The 18,771-nt window shown below is 45.8% G+C and overlaps 1 protein-coding gene across 1 annotated transcript; it reads left to right on the forward strand.

Annotated features, from left to right (window-relative positions):
• The first annotated feature begins 514 nt into the window (after positions 1-514).
• MFSD14A (major facilitator superfamily domain containing 14A) lies at positions 515-17,232 on the forward strand. Its single transcript, XM_054383947.1, has 12 exons — positions 515-604; positions 6,210-6,305; positions 7,347-7,409; positions 7,980-8,107; positions 9,856-9,970; positions 11,046-11,264; positions 12,447-12,560; positions 13,005-13,076; positions 13,494-13,606; positions 14,065-14,162; positions 14,888-15,051; positions 15,947-17,232. The coding sequence occupies exons 1-12, from the start codon at positions 518-520 to the stop codon at positions 16,151-16,153; spliced, it is 1,476 nt and encodes a 491-aa protein (XP_054239922.1). The 5' UTR covers positions 515-517; the 3' UTR covers positions 16,154-17,232.
• Positions 17,233-18,771: the final 1,539 nt, after the last annotated feature.

The following is an 18,771-nucleotide window of genomic DNA, read 5'->3' on the forward strand; positions in this document are numbered from 1 at the left end:
ATGCCGGAGTCATCTATTGTTGCCTGGATAGGGAAAATAAGCTGTCTCCAGTAGCAGAGGCGGAGGTCGGTGTGCCAAAAGATAGAGGTTTGGTTCGGAGAGAGGTGGCACAGAATGCCAGTGGGGTCTGTCTTTTCCTCGGCGCTCCGGCCGGGCAGGCTGCCAGGGCCCGGGGCGGTGGCTCTGGCGAGCGCATCAGAGCGAAGAGCAGGCCGCCGGCAGCACAGGGCCTTATTTCCCTTACACGTGCGGCGCTTCCCCGGCTCTGGCCAGCGAGCCGGAGGCGGCTGGGCGAACGCGGCCTCCGCGTGCGGCACGTCCTGCGCACGTGAGGGGCGCCGGCCAATGGGGCGATCGCGTGATGCGCGGCGGCGGCTGCGCCCGGGGCTGGCCGGGCAAGATGGCGGCGGGAGCCTGAACGCTGGCGGCGGCCGCGCGGGGAAGGCAGGCGAAGGCCCAGCTGCTGGGGAGGGTCCGCTGCTGCCCCCGCTCCCCCCCGGGGCTGTAGGATGGTAAAATGACCCAGGGGGGGAAGAAGAAGAAACGCGCCGTGAACCGCAGTATCATGCTGGCCAAGAAGATCATCATTAAGGACGGCGGGACGGTGAGGCCGGGCGGGGCCGGCGAGCGGCGGGTCGGCCTCGGCGCTGGGGGGGGGCTGTGGGGCCAGCTGGTGGCGGTGGGTCCCAAAGGGCCGCGGCCGTGCGGAGGGCTGGCAACGATCGGGCAAGGGGGCCGAGGCAGGTGCGGCTGGGCCCGGTCCGGGTCGGGGATGGGCGGGCGGTGGGTCCGTGGGCCTGTGGCAGTCGCAGCTGGCGGTGTGCGAGCGGGCCGAGCTCCCTCCGCGGCTCCGGGCGGAGTGCTATGGCCAACTCTCAGTTTCCTCTGTGCTGAGAGTTGCTGCAGCCCCGATAGCTTGGTTTCGGGATTTTGGGCTGGCTTCCTTGGGGCAGGAGCCCGAGAAACACCTATGAGGGTGTCATGCCCGTTCAGTTCGTTCTCGGAAATGCTCTTTCTCAATGTAGGCCGAGTTGTAGGATTCAGGAGCAAGCGTCGCCTTCAAGAGTTTGTCATAGGTAACAGCAGATCGCATACGTTTGTCTCCGATCGTGCGGTTGCGTGTCTAAAGCCAGCTGTATGTTGAAAATTACTTAAATGAATCTTTGCGTTAAGGAATTGCTGCTAGAAAGCAGCTGTCTGCTTGGGAGCAGCAGCTGGCTGCACAATAGCCTGGGACGGTGCGAGCTGGCAGTTGGCCATTGTAAAGGGAGGCAGGAAGCGCCGAGTGGTGTTGTTAGAACGCAGTTTTGGTGGTGCAAAGGCCATCTGGGATGGGCCTTGCACGCACACCATCCGAGCAGCATTCTGTCCTCAGAGTCTGAGAAAGAGTAGACCAGTGAGTGGTGGGACTACTTCTTGAATTAGAGAAGTCCCATAGAGGGTGCTGGGAAGGAAGTGTTGTGCAGTTGCCTCCCAGTTTCTTGCTTCCTCTTAAATGTATGATTTTTTAAAAGAAAGGAAGCTCTTAAGTGTTTTAGCTGCTGGAAATTGTTTGGGGTTTTTAATTAGTGAGTAGCATTCCAGTGTATCACTGTTCTTGGATTTTTTTTTTTCCTCTGTGTAGCTTTGATACACACATTTCTAAATACAGTGTCAGTATTTCAAATAAAGAGCCATCTTGACAGGCTGAATCAGAGCTGGCCCTTCGGTTTGTCTTTGGGGAACAACAACAGACGAGAGGGAAGTGTCTGGGGGAGTTGTTCCCTGAACTGGTGACTGGCAGTCTGCATTGCTTAGTGGTAAGAAGCAAAACTAATACCGGTGATGGATGTTGATGTTTTCAAGACACATTTCCCTGCTCTTTGTGAAGATAGAAACACATGGGATTGTCGTGTACATGCAAATAATTTAGAATGAGTAACAGAAGCAGAGTAAATGTTTTTACTAGTGGGACGTGGTGCTTCAGAATTTTTCTCTGGACTAATCCTTAATTAAAATACTTAGAAGCATCCTTTTTCTCTGAACTTTAACTTTCTTTTGCTGAGAGGGGAGAAAGGAAGTTACAGTAACTGCACTCAGTGATATTTAGGGTCCTGCCTTCATTGCCTCCCACCAGTTTCAAAAGCAGAGTGCAAACTCGTCTGAGTTCGGTATGATTTTCAGCTGGTTTTAAAATGTTGGAAAGCAAGGTGGGGGGGAGCGCTATAAGCATTGCATAACAAAAATACCAGTTCTGATATTTTTCTGCCTTCCAATAAAGTTTTCAGAATTTGTTTTAAATGTGTTTTTGAAGTTTTGAAGTCTGGTATAACAGTACATTTTTTATAATGACAGCAAAACTGTAAGCTCTGGCAGGGGGGTTGGACTGGATGATCTTTCAAGGTCCCTTCCAACCCCTAACGTTCTGTGGTGTTTTGTTTGATATGTTTGCAGAAACGTTTAAGTAGCCTTGTGCACTCAGTTTCTTAGTTAGTTTGCTTACCCAACCTGCTCTGTGACATTATGGGAAACAAGTAAATGAAAATGGCCTGTGTTGTGAATGTCTCAAACTGACAAATTCGTCGTTAATCAAGCATCTGCATGTACAGTTTCCAGCCTGATTGGTTTATTTTGAAACTGTCTGGCACCAAAGAAGATTGTGTGAGTCTTGCTGGCAAGAATGTACAGCTGTTTAACAAGGCAGTGTCACCAGCAAGAAGAGTTTACTGATGGGCAACTTCAGTCAATTTCATTTGCACTTCTAACTGCTGAGTCTGTTTACAAAGGCCTGCAGTGACAGGATGTGGGGTAATGGCTTCAAACTAGAGAAGAGCAGATTTAGATTGGATGTTAGGAACAAGCTCTTTATTGTGAGGGTAGTGGAACACTGGAACAGGTTGCCCAGGGAGGTGGTTGAGGCCTGTTCCCTGGAAACATTCACGGTGAGGCTCCACGAGGCCCTGGGCAGCCTGATCTAGTTGGGGATGTCCCTGCTGACTGTGGGGAGGTTGGACTGGATGAGCTTTGGAGGTCCCTTCTGGCCCAGACCATTCTATGATTCTGATGTGGAAACCCAAAAACAAGCAAAAGAGAAAAAACTCTTCTGCAAAGCCTTTCCTCACACTGCAGGTTATGCTGGATCCCCTTGGCGAAGTGGTGGGCGTGCAGGAGGTTGGCTTGGTGCGTGGTGGTATTTTTGTGTGATTCATCTCTGAAGCTCAGCAGCTGTATCACAAAACCCCTCTGTAATGGCATGTGTACTCAGCTCTGTGTGGTCAGGGTCACCAGAGGAGAAGCAATAGCGCCAGTGAAGTGGTTTCAACGGTCTCAATAATTTTGCTTTCCTTTATGACCAGTTGGAATTAACCTTATGTGAGATTATGCTTTTTTTGAAGTAGTCACAAAACATACTAGGGGGTACAGGCCTGGGCAGTGCTGCAGAGCATGAGAGCTTAGTACTTTATTTTGATGTCTCTTCCTCTGCAGCAGAGAAGTAGCAGCTGTGCTCTTGTATCTGATGAATTGTTGCTCTGCTGTTGTCAGATGTGTGTTCTTAGGGTTGCCTGGCATGACTTATTATCACTGGCATGACTGATAGTAAAGTCTTTGGTTAAAGACGTTTTCTCTCTGCCTAGAGAAAGGGGCATTCTTAGAGCACTGTTTTATGCCCCCAACTCTACATAACATAAATACGCTCAGCTCTGGCTCCACGGTTACAGGGCAGGGTTGCTATTACTCTGATGGGAACATCTCATTTCCAGGTTGTTCACAGAAAGCCTCCTTAGCTTTTGTCTCCAGGTGCAAGGCCTTCTGATTTGGCTGCACTTAGGTTGTTACATTACACTCCATTAGCCAGTTTGTAAATCACAGCAGGGCAGGTTTGTAGAGTCAGACAGGGCTGAAAACCCAGCACCTGCACTGTGCATGTTGGGGGAGGAGGGTACATCAGACTACCACTTAAGTCTTGTGGACTGAATGCACATAATGTACCTTAATGCCCAGTAATGTAACCACTTACTAATCTCCTTCCCTCTTTCTTCCACCTCAGGAACATTTTTGCTGCTTTCTAGTTGGCAGTCATCTTTAAAAATAGCTAGAGGTGATGATGTGAATGTGACTACATTACTTCTTTTTTTTTTTTTTTCTTCTTCCTTCATGTAGATAAGACCAATATGTGTGATAAGTAAGCTGCACAGGACAGGCACAGGTTTCATTCTGTGAAATTGATTTGTGCACATGATCTCCAAGTAGCTGCCCAGAACTGGATAAGGGCAGCACCGAGACAAGTGGCTTTTGAGTTTGCCTTTGCTCTGTATCAACAGAATGGGATACTTTTGACCCCTGGTGCTTGGAAGGGCAGGGATAGTTTATGATTTCTACTTCACCATCTGTAATGCCTGGAGGGGAGCAGAGGGTGTCTTGAGCCTGTAACTTCACAGGAATCTGGGAACTGTGAGAATGAACCTGATTTGCTGTATCTGACTGAGCCAAACAGCCAAGATGGTTACAATTTGTGGAGAGATAGATAAATTTTTAACCCAAAACTAGAGTAGTGGTTGTGGGTGGAAAAGGAAAGGAGTTGTGGGAAGTGAAGGTAATGATATCCACTTTCTCTACCTATAAAGACTGTTGATTGAAATAGGCTGAAAAAACAGCAGAAATACCTGTGTGGTGTTACTGAATAGAGCTTAGGAAAGAAAAACAGCACAGTGTTGAGGCACTTTTGTAGCTCATCTTTTATGTATTGCTATGGTTACTTTTGCAACTTATGATTGTTCCTAGCAAAAGGGGTGAATGGCCAGCGTGGATTTCTGTAGTTATTTTCTAAACTGCTCAAAAGACTTCCCCCCACCCCCCCACCCCGTCCCCCCAGCTTCTCTATTGGAAATAGTGGAATCTGGAGGTGTGACTTGCACAAAGAAAGAATCTGTTACCCAACTTAAAGTTGTGTAGTATTTGAGGTTGGGAGGCACCTCTGAACATCTCAAATCCAACTACCCACTCTTCGCCAAAACAGGGTCAGCTGGAGCAGTTTGCTCAGGACCAGACCCAGTCAGGTCAGTGATGGAGATTATACAACCTCCCGGGGCAGCCTGTTTCCAGAGGTCTGTTTTGTTCAAGATTTAAGTAGAACTTTCTGTATTTCAGTGTATACCTCCAATCCTGTCACTGATGCCTCTGAAAAAAGTTTTTCCTCCCTCCCACCAGATACTTACATGTGTTGATAGATCCCCCTGAGCCTTCTTAAGAAGTAGCTGAGGACCTTAGCCTGTGTGTGTTTGCTCAGTAGAAATTCTAGGTCTAGTCACTGATGGTAGCTCACCTTCACACAAAGTTGTGAAAGCAGATGTTAAGGCAGCACTTGTATGCTTGAAGCAAGTCTGTGAGCTTTCTGATGTGTTCTTCACACTGCCTTCATAGGAAAATCATTAGTGCAGTTTGTTCCACTTGCAAATGATGAGCTGCGGCATGTCGTTTAACAGGGTGGCATTTACAGAGCATATGAGAGGAGCAGGTTGTCCCACTTAGCCTCTTTTTGTTCTCTTCAGAAGTTCCTTCTGAATATGCTAAACCACTGAGGAATTTCAGGTTCCTTGTTTCAGATCTGTTACACAGGCCTCTACCTACATCTGAAGCAGGTTGTAGCTAATGGGCCTGCTCTCAGTATTTGGGAAGTGACTGGTGCTGTTCCCAGAACTCACCTCTGGCATTCACTAGTTCAGATTTTTCTTTCCTGAGTTAGAGCTATCAGTGTTTTGTATGTAGCCATGGTGCCATTTACTATCAGAAGGGTTATAGAGCAGGTACTTAGACTTTGGGATAGCTGAGTGTGACCACTGCCATGTTTGAAAGTCATGAAAACTTGATTTGCATCCAGCATTGTGTGGGTTTAAGAATTCCTCTTAAGGAACTAATACTCAGGAAGAGTCTGCTTCTGCTTTCAGTAGCACCCTTGTTTCCCACACTGGCACTGTAAGTGGTTTATTTTGTCATTTCAGGTGTGAGTGTGCTTTATATTCTGTAGAGGATTAAGGATGCTAACTTGAGGATGTTAGCAGCAAAGGGTTACAAAAGGACTTGCACTCAGTACCTGACCACTCGAGTAACAGTTTTCTGCTGTTTTGAGACCTGTTTAATTTCTTACTTCTGTTTATAATGTTCAGGTGCATTTCTTGTGATTGTCACAGATGGTTACCTGTTTTCATCACCTGTTTTTCCTCTTGTTTTAGCCTCAAGGAATAGGTTCACCTAGTGTCTACCACGCTGTTATTGTGATCTTCTTGGAGTTCTTTGCTTGGGGACTTTTGACAGCACCCACTCTGGTGGTAAGTGATAGGCCTGAGCATTTGTCTGCTGTGTTTGGGAGATGAGGCAGTTACTGGAGAGGCACTCAACACCTTCTGAATTAAGTGACAGTTGTGTCATTGTGCAGATGAAAAGTTCTGCATTTTCTCGTGGAATTGGGAATTTAAAATGACTTCATTGAAGCAGTGTAATGATCCAGCATAGCTGTTTGTTTGCAACTGTGCTGAGACTCAAGCTTATGTGTAAATATTTTCTGACTTTGAAACAAGACAGACAGTAATTAAATCTTTCCTTTCAAGATGCTAGGAGAAGTTGGCACATTACAAACATAAGGGCAAAAATAACACTCTGGTAACATCATGCATGCATGTCTGTGTGTAGGTAGAACTTTGCTGACCTGGCTGTGCTCTAAACAAAGGCTTCTGAGTGCAGACCCTGTTATACCAGTTGAAGCTGCCCTCTGATGAGTGAGACACTCAAACCAGTGCGCTTGTACCAAATTACTTTCTGATGTGGCTGGTTACTTTCCATTTGGATTTAATCTTGTGAGAGTGATACATGCTTGTAAATTAAAAGGAGGAGAAGCCTGAAAGATTTCTAAGTGGGCTCCACCTAAAACACAGTCTCGGTGAGCTCTGTAAGCTGATGTTTACCGTGAAGAGTCTCTTAAGATACAAAGGATGGAAGCCCTCTCATGTAACACAGGTCAGGCTGAGGGAGATGCCTGTCTCAACCCCTGTATCTAGGCTCTGGTCACCCAACTGAGAGGCACTTCAGTGTGATGATGTCTCTGCCCTACAGATGACAGAGTAGTGTGTAGAGTCTGGTCTGAGATAATTTTCTGGGATCTCTGCAGTATGTTCAGATTTCAGACACTTGAAGTTGTGAGTCCTTCCTGAAGTTGAAAGAACTGAAGCTTCTATCAAGTATATCTGAAATCTCAGTGACCTCCATGTGATTTAAAGATTATTTGTGTTGTGCTGCCATAGAAGTTGGATGCACTTTGAGCAATATTTATAGTTAATATTGTGTAAGTGACACTGCTTGCATTTCTCCTCCAGGTTCTGCATGAAACCTTCCCAAAACATACCTTTCTAATGAATGGTCTAATTCAAGGAGTAAAGGTAAGGCAACAGAAGTTACAAATTACAGTGAATGGTGGGAGGAGTGTAGAAATGGAGAGAAATGGTCAGGAGGTTTTTCAAGATGACATGGTATAAATCAGGAATCAATTACTGCTTAAAAAGCAAATGTGCATCGTTTTACTTCTACTAAGATACTGCTTGGTCTGTAGCCACTGCTTGGCTTCGGCAAATAAAAGGTGGTTGACTAATCCCAAATGGCACACATTGTGTTAAAATGTGAGAATTTGTTACTTGGAGCTTGTTGATGCAGTAGAGTATTTTCAGTTAGTTAAATTTATGTGAATTCTAACTATATAAAGGTAGAAAAACATGTTTTATAAAGCTGGCAGTGTGGCTGGATCACTCATATTTTGAAATCTGTACTTTTGAGATAATAAATCTCAAATTTTTTGTAATCAGACATGGGATGGGAGATCAGTAATGTGTGACCATGCATTGCACTACAGTCATCAACTTTACCAGAGCCCAGGCTGCTGTCAGATGTGCGATGCTCTGCTGTTAACAATTCTAACCCCTGAATTCCAACTCCAAATGTTTTCTTTCATTCAGGGCTTATTATCATTCCTCAGTGCCCCACTCATAGGTGCCCTGTCTGACGTGTGGGGTCGGAAGTCCTTCTTGCTGCTAACAGTATTTTTCACCTGTGCACCCATACCACTGATGAAGATCAGCCCATGGTTAGTAAACTCTTTAACACTAGATTTGTGGCTTAATACAGTGTTTAATGTTTGTGGCAGTGTTAGTAAAATACTGCTTGAGCTCCATGGAAGTTTCAGGCTTTTGTGTGCTTTCTGTGCAAAGCTGGAACAGCAGAGTCACATGGAAGTAGCTGCTGTGAGGCCAAATGCCATGCTTAGAATTTTAAGAGCTGCTGGTTTTGAGCTCTGTGCTACAGGTCCCAATTCCTGCTTCAACACACTTAGAAAAAGTACTGGAATGCTGTCCAGTGAACTGGGGGGGCCTTCATTGTGGCTGTGTTACTCAAACAGTAACTAACTCTGCAGAAATGGAAAACTTAGCTAGTGCTAGCTAGTGTGGGAAGTAACCATTTGTAGCCAAAGCCTGGCTGCAGTTGTAAACTCTTGTTTCTCAGGTTTTAACCCCACCAGCTTTCAGGCTGTGTGCAGGTTAGTAAGCTCCCAGGTGGTGCCCATGTCAGAACTCAGTGGTGTTGGGCAACCCACATGCTGCACCTGGGGATGCAGCTGAACTAACAGAGACTGCAGCGATGCAGGGCAGAGCCAGCACCCCAGGCAGCCCCATCAGCCTTCTTACATTTTTCTCCAGTCACACAGATTGTCCATGGACTCTTCACCCCTTTTCTGGGAAGTAGCTTGTTTCTAAATGTAGATCAGTTTCACTTGGCTAGTGATGGCATCTGCAGCATTAAGGAAAGGCTGAAGCTGAGATCCCTCAGTGACCAGAGTCTCACAGAATCACAGAATGTCAGGGGCTGGAAGGGACCTAGAAAGATCATCCAGTCTAACCCCCCTGCCAGAGCAGGATCATCTATCCCAGGGCACACAGGAACACATCCAGGCAGGTTTTGAGTATCTCCAGAGGAGACTCCACAACCCCCCTGGGAAGCCTCTTCCAGTGTTCTGCCACCCTCACAGCTTTTCTTCATGTTTCCATGGAACTTCCTCTGCCTCAACTTCCACCACTGCCCCTTGTGCTGTCATTGGGCATCACCCAGCAGAGCCTGGCTCCAGCCTCTGGGGACTCACCCTGCACATTTTATCAACACGAATGAGGTCACCTCTCAGGCTCCTCCTCTCCAAGCCACAGAGCCCTCAGCTCCCTCAGGCTCTCCTCATAAGGAAGATGTTCCACTCCTTCTATCATCTTTGTGGCTCTCCACGGGACTCTTTCAAGCAGTTCCCTGAGGTCCTTCCTGACCTGAGGGGCCCAGAACTGGACACAATATTCCAGATGTGGCCTCCCCAGGGCAGAGTAGAGAGGGAGGAGAACCTCTCTGACCTACTAACCACAGCCCTTCTAATCCCCCCCAGGATGCCATTGTCCTTCTTGGCCACAAGAACACATTGCTGGCTCATGGTTACCCTCCCATCCACTAGGACCCCCAGGTCCTTTTCCCCTTCACTGCTCTCCAACAGATCTCAGAATACTGAAGTTACTGAAATTGCTAATTTGCTTTGGACCCCAGGGAGCCAATTGAAGGTAGTCTAACACTTCTCTTCCTTGAAGTACTTTTTATAGATGTTAGAATATGATGCTGTTTGTACTCCAGGCACTAGGGAGGAGCTACACAGTTCTAGGTTCACATCTAGCTCTATCCAAATTTATCTTAATCCTTGTCAGGAAAAGTTGGATGAGCTGTCTTACTGTTGAATTGTACTTGGACTGTAAATACAGACCTTTTGTTTCTGTGTAGCTGCCCTAACTTTTTTTCTGCTGTTCTCAGGTGGTACTTTGCTGTTATCTCTGTCTCTGGAGTTTTTGCAGTGACGTTTTCTGTAGTTTTTGCCTACGTAGCAGACATAACCCAAGAACATGAGAGGAGCATGGCCTATGGTTTGGTATGTATGGCTTGGCTCTGTCCCTCTGCAGTAAAGCTTTTCAAAATTCTGGGTTTGTTTCTTCTGGGGCAAGTTGATTTTTAGCTTGCAGTAAGACTTTGCTGTTTAATTGTTTTTGTCATTCAATCCTGTCTCTCCTGAACACTCTGCTTGTAATTTAAAATATCACCATGTTAAAAGCTGTCTTTCAGATGTCTGCTTTAACAGCTGTTATCAGTGCTAATGACATCATTTGAGGGCCTCTAGTTTTTCTTCCATTGTACTACTCTGTCATCTGAAAGGATCATTTTGGAGCTGCCATTGTATGGTATCTTGACTATTTCTGCTCCTGTCTGCAGTCACACTGCCCTTCAGAACAAATACAGTGGAGTTACTTCTCTGTCTCAAATTCTTACAACTCGTCAGCATTTCTCCAATACCTGCCAATAAGCTCCTGGTCTCAGGAGCTTTCACAGCCCTGTGTGATACAGATTAGCAGAATTTTTGTTGCATTCAAGTTATAGAATCCTTTATCTTCAGCAGGAAGAGCCCAAAGGAACACATGCAGAACTACAGTTCTTTCTGCCCGTACACATCAGGGATTGAGATAGGTTGAGACAGTTCCTTCAGTTGTAGAGCTAACATCTTTCACAGCAAGGCCAACTGGTTAACTGGAAACTGATTTCTGAAGATGCTCTGTGCTGGCTGGGATTAACCAGTACAAGTAATTTCATATGCCCTTGGTACCTGTGATTGTTTGTTTGGTTTTTTTTTTTTTTCTTAATAGGCATTGGATATTTCACTAATCCAAAGATTAAGTGCAGGCCTCACTTCCCAGAGATCTCAGCAGACTGTGTAGTTAATTAGACCTGATTTGGGCAGTACACATGAGTGCTGTGAGCCTCCACTGCCACCCAGTTTTTCTTGTGAAATTGGGGCTGTTTGAAACACACAGTTGCTGCCATGTGGTTGGAGGGAAAAGGGTGCTTGTAGTCACTGCCTGATTGCAGTGGTTAGGCTTCTGGAAAGCAGAGCAAGTGAGAATAGTGCTGTTGGTTCTGTCATTGAAAATCTCACCAGCTGTTCTGTGTTCCAGGTTTCAGCAACTTTTGCGGCAAGTTTAGTTACCAGCCCTGCAATTGGTGCCTACCTTGGTCGAGTCTACGGAGACAGCCTGGTTGTGGTGCTGGCTACAGCAATAGCCTTGTTAGACATTTGTTTTATCCTTGTTGCTGTGCCAGAATCACTGCCAGAGAAGATGAGGCCAGCATCCTGGGGAGCACCCATTTCGTGGGAACAGGCTGACCCCTTTGCAGTAAGCTGTTTAAATGTGAAATATTTTGTCATTCCCAAATGCCAAGCTTTTGGAATTTACTTTGTTTCAAGCTCGAAAAGCAAAGCCTGTGATTTTTCAGGTTTAACCCTGCATTGCACTAGTACTTCTGCCAGTAATCTTGCTAAGCATGCAGGGAATGGTTTGGAATTGCACTGATGAGGGAACAGACAGACAGTCTGCTCAGCAAGTGTGATGATACCAAACTGGGAGGCTTGGCTGAGATGTCTGAAGGCTGTGTGGCCATTCAGTGAGACTATGACAGACTGGGAGCTGGGCAGAGAGGAACCTCATGAGGTTGAACAAGGAGAAGTGCAGAGTCCTGCACCTGGGAAGGAAGAATAAACTGCAGCAGTACAGGTTAGGAGGTGATCTGCTGGAGAAACAGCCCTGTGGACAAGTTCTGCATGGGTCAGCAATGTGCCCTGGTGGCCAGAAGGCCAATGGGGTTCTGGGGTGCATTCAGAGGAGTGTCCCCAGCAGATCCAGGGAGGTTCTCTTCCCCCTCTACTCTGCCCTGTGGTAGGGCTCTACCTGGAATGCTGTATCCAGTTCTGAGCCCCCCAGTTCAAGAGGGACAGGGATCTGCTGGAGAGGCCAATGGCAGGCACTACAGGGATGCTGAAGGGACTGGAGCAATGCTGGATGAGGAGAGGCTGAGAGCCCTGGGGCTGTTTAGTCTGGAGAGGAGAAGACTGAGAGGGGATCTGATCAATGCCTACAACTATCTGAGGGTTGGGTGTCAGGAAGGAAGGGACAGGGACAGCCTCTGCTCAGTTGCTCCCTGTGATAGGACAAGGGGCAGTGCATATAAACTACAGCACAGGAGGTTCCACCTCAAGATAAGGAAGAACATCTTTACTGTGAGGCTCACAGAGCACTGGAACAGGCTACCCAGAGAGGTTGTGGAGTCTCCTTCTCTGGAGATTTTCCAGCCCTGTCTGGATGTGTTCCGGTGTGACCAGTGCTGGATTCTCTGGTCCTGCTCTGGCAGAGGGGTTGGACTGGAAGATCTCCAGAAGTCCCGTCCAACCCCTACCATCCTGTGAGCCTGTGGTGGTGCCACCTAACAGCTTCACTAGTGGACCTGCTCTGCAGATTTTTGCTTGGTACGCTTCTCTCACTATGAAGATTAAAGGGTTTATAACTCTCCTCTTGCCACAGTCACTGAAGAAAGTCGGCCAGGACTCAGTTGTGCTGCTCATCTGCATAACCGTCTTTCTCTCCTACCTCCCAGAGGCAGGTCAATATTCCAGCTTCTTCCTATACCTCAGACAGGTAACTTGAACATTTTTATGGATTTGAACAAAAATTTACAGGAAAGTTTTTAATATTGCTGAATCAATACAGAAAGTGTAGATAACTACTATAATGCCAGCAGCTACTCTCAGTCCTCTTGCTGTTTTGGTTTTGCTTCTTTTTTAGAGATAAAAAGAGATGAATGAGTTATAAACCAATATAATGGTTTGCCTATTTCTTGGACTATGCTGTTTGCTGTTTAGTTGGGTTTTTTTTGAGAGAGAGAGCCATTTCCTTGTTTTCTACTCATGTCCCTTTATTTATGCATACTTGCTTGATTTAATAGGAAAAAAAAGCTGAAACACAATTCTTTCTGTAAGTTAGGGAGGCGTGGAATATACCAGAGTTGTGCAGTCTTCCCCCAGTCAGCTTTGTGACATCATGGCACACAGCTAATAATCAAATTGCCTTTTCTTGACACAGATCATGGGATTTTCCTCTGAAAGTGTTGCAGCATTTATAGCTGTCCTTGGGATTCTCTCCATCATTGCACAGGTGAGTCACTGCTCTCCATTTCACTGACTTGGGAGCTTCCAAAGAGCTGAGCACCATGGAAACCTCACAAACCACTGTGGTTCCAGCAGTGGCACTTTGCTTTGCTGTGGCTGAGTTTAGAGTCTCTAGCAATGCATTAGCAGCCTTACTGTACCTTGTATAGAACACAGCTCAGCTTTGCCAGCCAGGCTCTGTTTCATTTGGATCCTTTGTGCATCAGAGAGGGGGTGGGTGACAGGTTGTTAATATTACCTGCTAAGTGGGTGCTGTTTTCCTGGTAGAGGCTTGGGAAATGCTGCTTTGGGAGAGGTGGTTATTTTTTTATTGTTACTATTATTATTATGCATTTAATATTTCAACCAAAATGCTCTCTGTCTTTGAAGCTTTTTTCATCTTCTCCCTTTTTTCCCCTTACAGACAATAGTTTTGAGTTTACTTATGCGCTCCATTGGAAATAAAAATACCATCCTGCTGGGCCTGGGCTTTCAAATACTCCAGCTGGCATGGTATGGCTTTGGATCAGAGCCCTGGTATGTACACTTTATTTTCAAAGCTGGATGATACAGGATTTTTCAGTTTAATTCTTCTTGTCACCCAATCCTGTCTCTCCTGAACACTCTGCTTGTAACTTAAAATATCACCACGTTAAAAGCTGTCCTTCAGCTGTCTGCTTTAACAGCTATTATCAGTGTGAATGACATCATTGGAGGGGCTTGAGTTTTTCTTCTGTTGTTTCTCACGCTAGTACTACTCTGTCATCTTTTGAAAGGATCATTTTGGAGTTGCCATTCTGTGGTAGCGTGACTGCTGCTCCTGTCTCCAGTCACAGTGCCCTTCAGAACAAGCACAGTGTAGCAACTTCTCTGTCTCAAATACTTACAACTTGTCTGGGTTTCTCCATTACCTCCCAATAACCCCCAGGTCTCAGGAGCTTTCACAGCGCTGTGTGCTCCTGACACAGGTACTCTGACCCTGTCTTTTCTTGCAGGATGATGTGGGCAGCTGGTGCTGTTGCAGCCATGTCCAGTATTACTTTCCCAGCTGTCAGTGCGCTGGTTTCACGAACTGCTGATGCTGACCAGCAGGGTAGGTTTGCTTCTAATACTTTGAATTCTAGTCAAAGAATACTCTGAAGAAAGACATGCCAGGATGTTAGCTTAGTGCTAGTCAGCCAGCCTGATTCTTGGCACAGAGTAGCCCATACAGCTGAGCACAGGTCAGAAAACATTAAGATCACAGAATGATCACAGGATGGTAGGGGGTGGAAGGCTCCACAACCTCCCTGGGGAACCTGTTCCAGTGCTCCATAACAGTGAAGAGGCTCCTCCTCCTCATGTTGAGGTGGAACTTCCTGTACATAATCCAAGTTACTGTAACTAATCCAAGTTGCCTGGAAGTTGTAACAGAGGTGTGTGTATCACCCACTTCTGGCACAGAGAGCGAACCTTCATCAGGTCCCAGTTGCAGCAAAATATTTAGCAAAATGGCTGTGGTGCTGCTGTTCCTTACCTTGGCCACATTGCTTCTCTGTCCAGGTTGTGCTTTCTCTCCCAGGTGAGGCAGCAGAGCAGGACTACCATGTGTGTGCTGCTCTGAATGAGCACAGTGTGAGCTCTGCCACCCTGTGATGCTGCTAGGGAGATGGAAGCAAGCCTTGACCAGACCTGGGTTTCTGAGCCCTTTGCTGCCCACAGTGCAAGGCCTTCCTGCTTCCAGCAGCTTGAAGGGGGGGGGGAGTGACTAGTCTGATCCATTAAAAATAGCTAACTCTGTGTAGAGATAGAGAGGTGACTGTGTTTTACTTTTCCCAGGTGTTGTTCAAGGGATGATAACAGGAATTCGGGGGCTGTGTAACGGCTTGGGACCAGCACTGTATGGTTTTATATTCTATATATTTCACGTTGAACTGAACGAACTCCCCCTGCCCGAATCGCCCTCAGGAGGAAGTGTGGTGTCACAGTACCACTTACAACAGGTATTCGCTTCTTACTGATTAAAAAAACCAGGAAGAGATCCTGTGCCCACCAGTTCCTGTTGTTTCCAAGATGGTTTAGTTCAGCTTTCAAAGAAATACAGCCAATAGTACTGCACAGTACAGACAAGGCCTGACCCTTGTAGAGACTGGAGTGAGGGAAGGATGGGCTGGTAGCAGCATCCAACTGTTCTGCTCTCCTTGATGTGGTATTTACCTTTCACTTGTCTGCTTTTGTTTCATTGCCCTTTCATCAAGTTCATGTTTAATTTTTTTTAGTAATTAATAGACAGGAAGAACCTGCACTAGCATAGCAAGCTGGCACCCATCAACAAGAACCAGACACTCTCTCTCTCTTCTCTGTGTCTTAGGGTGTAGCAGTCTTTCCTGATTTCCTCTAGAAGACTTCCCCTTGGGGTGAATCACAGAATATTAGGAGCTGGAAGGGACCTCAAAAGATCATCCAGTCCAATGCCCCTGCCAGAGCAGAATCACCTAGATCAGATCACACAGGAAGGCATTCTGGCATGTTTTGAGTATCTTCAGAGAAGGAGACTCCACAACCCCCCTGGGCAGCCTGTTCCATCACCTTCACAGTGAAGAAACTTTTCCTCATGTTCTCATGGAACTTCCTGTGCCTCAACTTCCACCACTGCCCCTTGTGCTGTCATTGGGCATCACCCAGCAGAGCCTGGCTCCAGCCTCTTGGCTCTCACCCTGCACATCTTTATCAGCAGCAATGAGGTCACCTCTCAGGCTCCTCCTCTCCAAGCTACCAAGCCCTCAGCTCCCTCAGGCTCTCATAAGGAAAATGTTTCACTCCCTGTATGTAACTAGCACCTAGTCTATCAGCATGTCTGCTGGGTCATTAATACTTGGTTTCTTCCTGTTCTTTCAGAATTCTATAATTCCTGGGCCCCCCTTCTTATTTGGAGCCTGCTCTGTGCTGCTGGCACTGCTCGTTGCCTTGTTTATCCCTGAGCACACAAACCTGAACGTACGTTCCAGCAACTGGAAGAAACACTGCAGCAGCCACGGCCATCCCCACAGCCCACAAGCTCCTGGTGAAGCTAAAGAACCATTACTGCAAGACACAAACGTATGACACAAATCTCAGAAGAGCTTTTAGACTCTTTTCATCAACGGTTTGGGATACACATTCCAATTCCACCCCAAATAGAATTTCTTAAGGTAATCTTAAGAAGTATCTTTCTGCATGAAATCCATAGGAATTAATGAAAACAAAACAAAAAGGTTTCTCCAAAGATGTTGCCATTGAATTCAGCATTTTCTTTTAAAATCAGTTCCATCCTGGTCTCTTGCCATGAAATCCTGTTACTGCTCCACTTTCCATTCTCACTCAGAGACAAGCCTAGAGTCAAGGCATGAGCATGTGTCCTTCTGTTTCCTTAAGGTGGTGAGCTTTAATCCTAGTCATGCTGAGTCTCAATGAGACAGATGAGCACCCACGTGGACCCATTCATTTTAATGTTGTAAAATCTTGGGTCAGATGATTCAAAGCCTTAATGTAAATGTAGTGGAGGAGGGAGGAGGTGAGTCAGTATCCTTTGTTTTCAGAGTCCCAGGGTAGGTTGGGTTTCAGTTTGTCCTGATAGAAGAATCACAGGAGCATGCTGGCTGCAGTTGTTACTCTGTAAGTGCATTTACTCTCTTTCAATAAACGGTAGGAAGGAACACTTAAGTTTGAGTACTAAGAAGTAGGTGTTTTGAGCCTGCAGATCTGAATACTGGCTCTAAACCTCTGCTTTCCTAAGCACCGTTTATTGCACCACTCTCTTTCTGATGTGTCATCCTAAAAGGACCTCAAAACTTGAACACAGACTGAAATACAAGCTGATAGCCTTGAACATGTCCATCTGCTATACAGTGGCCTTTGAGGACTGTCACAAGAACCCTTTTGCATTACAGAGATAATGTTTTAGTCCTAAATTTTCAGGACCCTTACTATAGAGAAGAGAGCTTTATACAATTACTGATGTGAATTTCTCTCAAAGTGTATATTTTTGTGTCCAGTTGTATTATTTAAGTGTTCCTTTGTATAAATTTGTGTATAAAGTATTGTATAGGTTTAAAACGTTTTCATCTTGTGGTTATTGCTTAATGCTTTTTTACCTTTGAACATTCACCGTGGTTGACCCAGAGCAGGAAGAAAAAAAATATTATGTAAATACAATGTTAATAAAGTTGAATATTTTAATGAATTTTTAAATAATTGTTCATGTCTCTTTAAAGCTCAGCTGAAGCTCTATGGTGCAAGTGTGCCCTACTGCAGCAGGTAGGGAAAGAAGGCTGAGTACATGTTGCTATCCCTCCCTCCTCTTCAGCAGCACAGGCTGGCTGCAGCTTGCTGCTGCTCTCCTCAGGGATCTGATGAGCTGGAAGTGAGACCCAAGCTCCAAACCTGGCAGTAACAGAGGACTCACCTTTAGTAGCTGCAGGTTCTGCCTCCCCTGTGCTATGAGATTGTTAGTTTTTCCAGGCCATTGTAGACATGAACAGGACTGAGAGATCTGGAAGGCTACCTGCCACCTTTAAATTGCCAGCATCCTGCGTGCCAGTAGCTTCCAGAGAAATTAGACCAAATTCATGTTGCTATACACCTACTAAAACTGAAATAGAAACAGTAGCATGAGCACAGACCTTAGCAGGGGGTGGCTGCCATCTGGGACCCAACCAGGTTGGAAGAGACCTCCAAGATCATCAAGTTCAACCAACCACCCAACCCTATCTAATCAACTGGACTATGGCACTAAGTGCCTCATCCAGGCTTTTCTTAAACACCTCCAGGGACCTCGACCCCACCACCTCCCTGGTGCTGGTCCAGGAGCACTGCCTTGTGTGGGAAAGTGAATAAGCTGGGAAGAACACTCAAGAAAAAGCTAAGGTGAATAAAAAGTACTGTTCTGCACTGCTTCACTTACCTCCTTTTGGTTTACGAATCAGAGGGTTTGGATAAAAACCATTTAATATTTCTGTTGAAACATAGAGGTGCCAAAACAAGTGACCATACATAAACGCGGTGCTGATTTACAGACAGACACATTTTGCACTGCAAAACAAACCACTTGCACGTACAAACCCCTGGGTGCACTTAAATAGCTCAGGTAAAAGGTATGAAATATCTTTAACAACAACAGTAGGTAAAGAAGTGTATTTTGTGTTACTTGGGTGCCAGCTCTTTGTTGGGACAGCAAAGGAGAGGTGGCACAGAATGAACTCGTTACATGCTTCCATCACAAAAAGCTGAACAGGCTCAGTTCACCTAAACTGGAACACTGAAGAAACTTACATTTCTATGGTTTTACAAGCTGCAAAGCCTGATTAGTAAAAATAAAGCAGCTTAAGGATGTTGCAATATTCTCAATAGTTAACTGTGGCAAACAAAACAGCAAGTTCAGGTAACCAAGAGTGAGAATTGCAAATGACAATTTTATACCATCAGTGAAATAATTCAGCATCTTTTGCTGTTAAATATTTGTAAGTCCACATGCAATCCAAATAAGCTGGTTCCAAAATTAATCAAGTTTTGAAAACTGCATAGGAGGGGTAGTGAGACAGTCATGCTGACTCAGGAGCTTGATCACTGTTGAGATCAATGGTATGGCCCTGTTCTGCAGCACTTTGTTTGCATCATCCTTTCTCTGAAAGGAGTCAGTAGAACTAATCCCAGAGAAATAGTCTCTCTCAGGGATGCTAGGATAT

The sequence above is a fragment of the Indicator indicator genome, chromosome 10 (genome assembly GCF_027791375.1).
Source record: "Indicator indicator isolate 239-I01 chromosome 10, UM_Iind_1.1, whole genome shotgun sequence".
Classification (NCBI taxonomy): Eukaryota; Metazoa; Chordata; class Aves; order Piciformes; family Indicatoridae; genus Indicator; species Indicator indicator.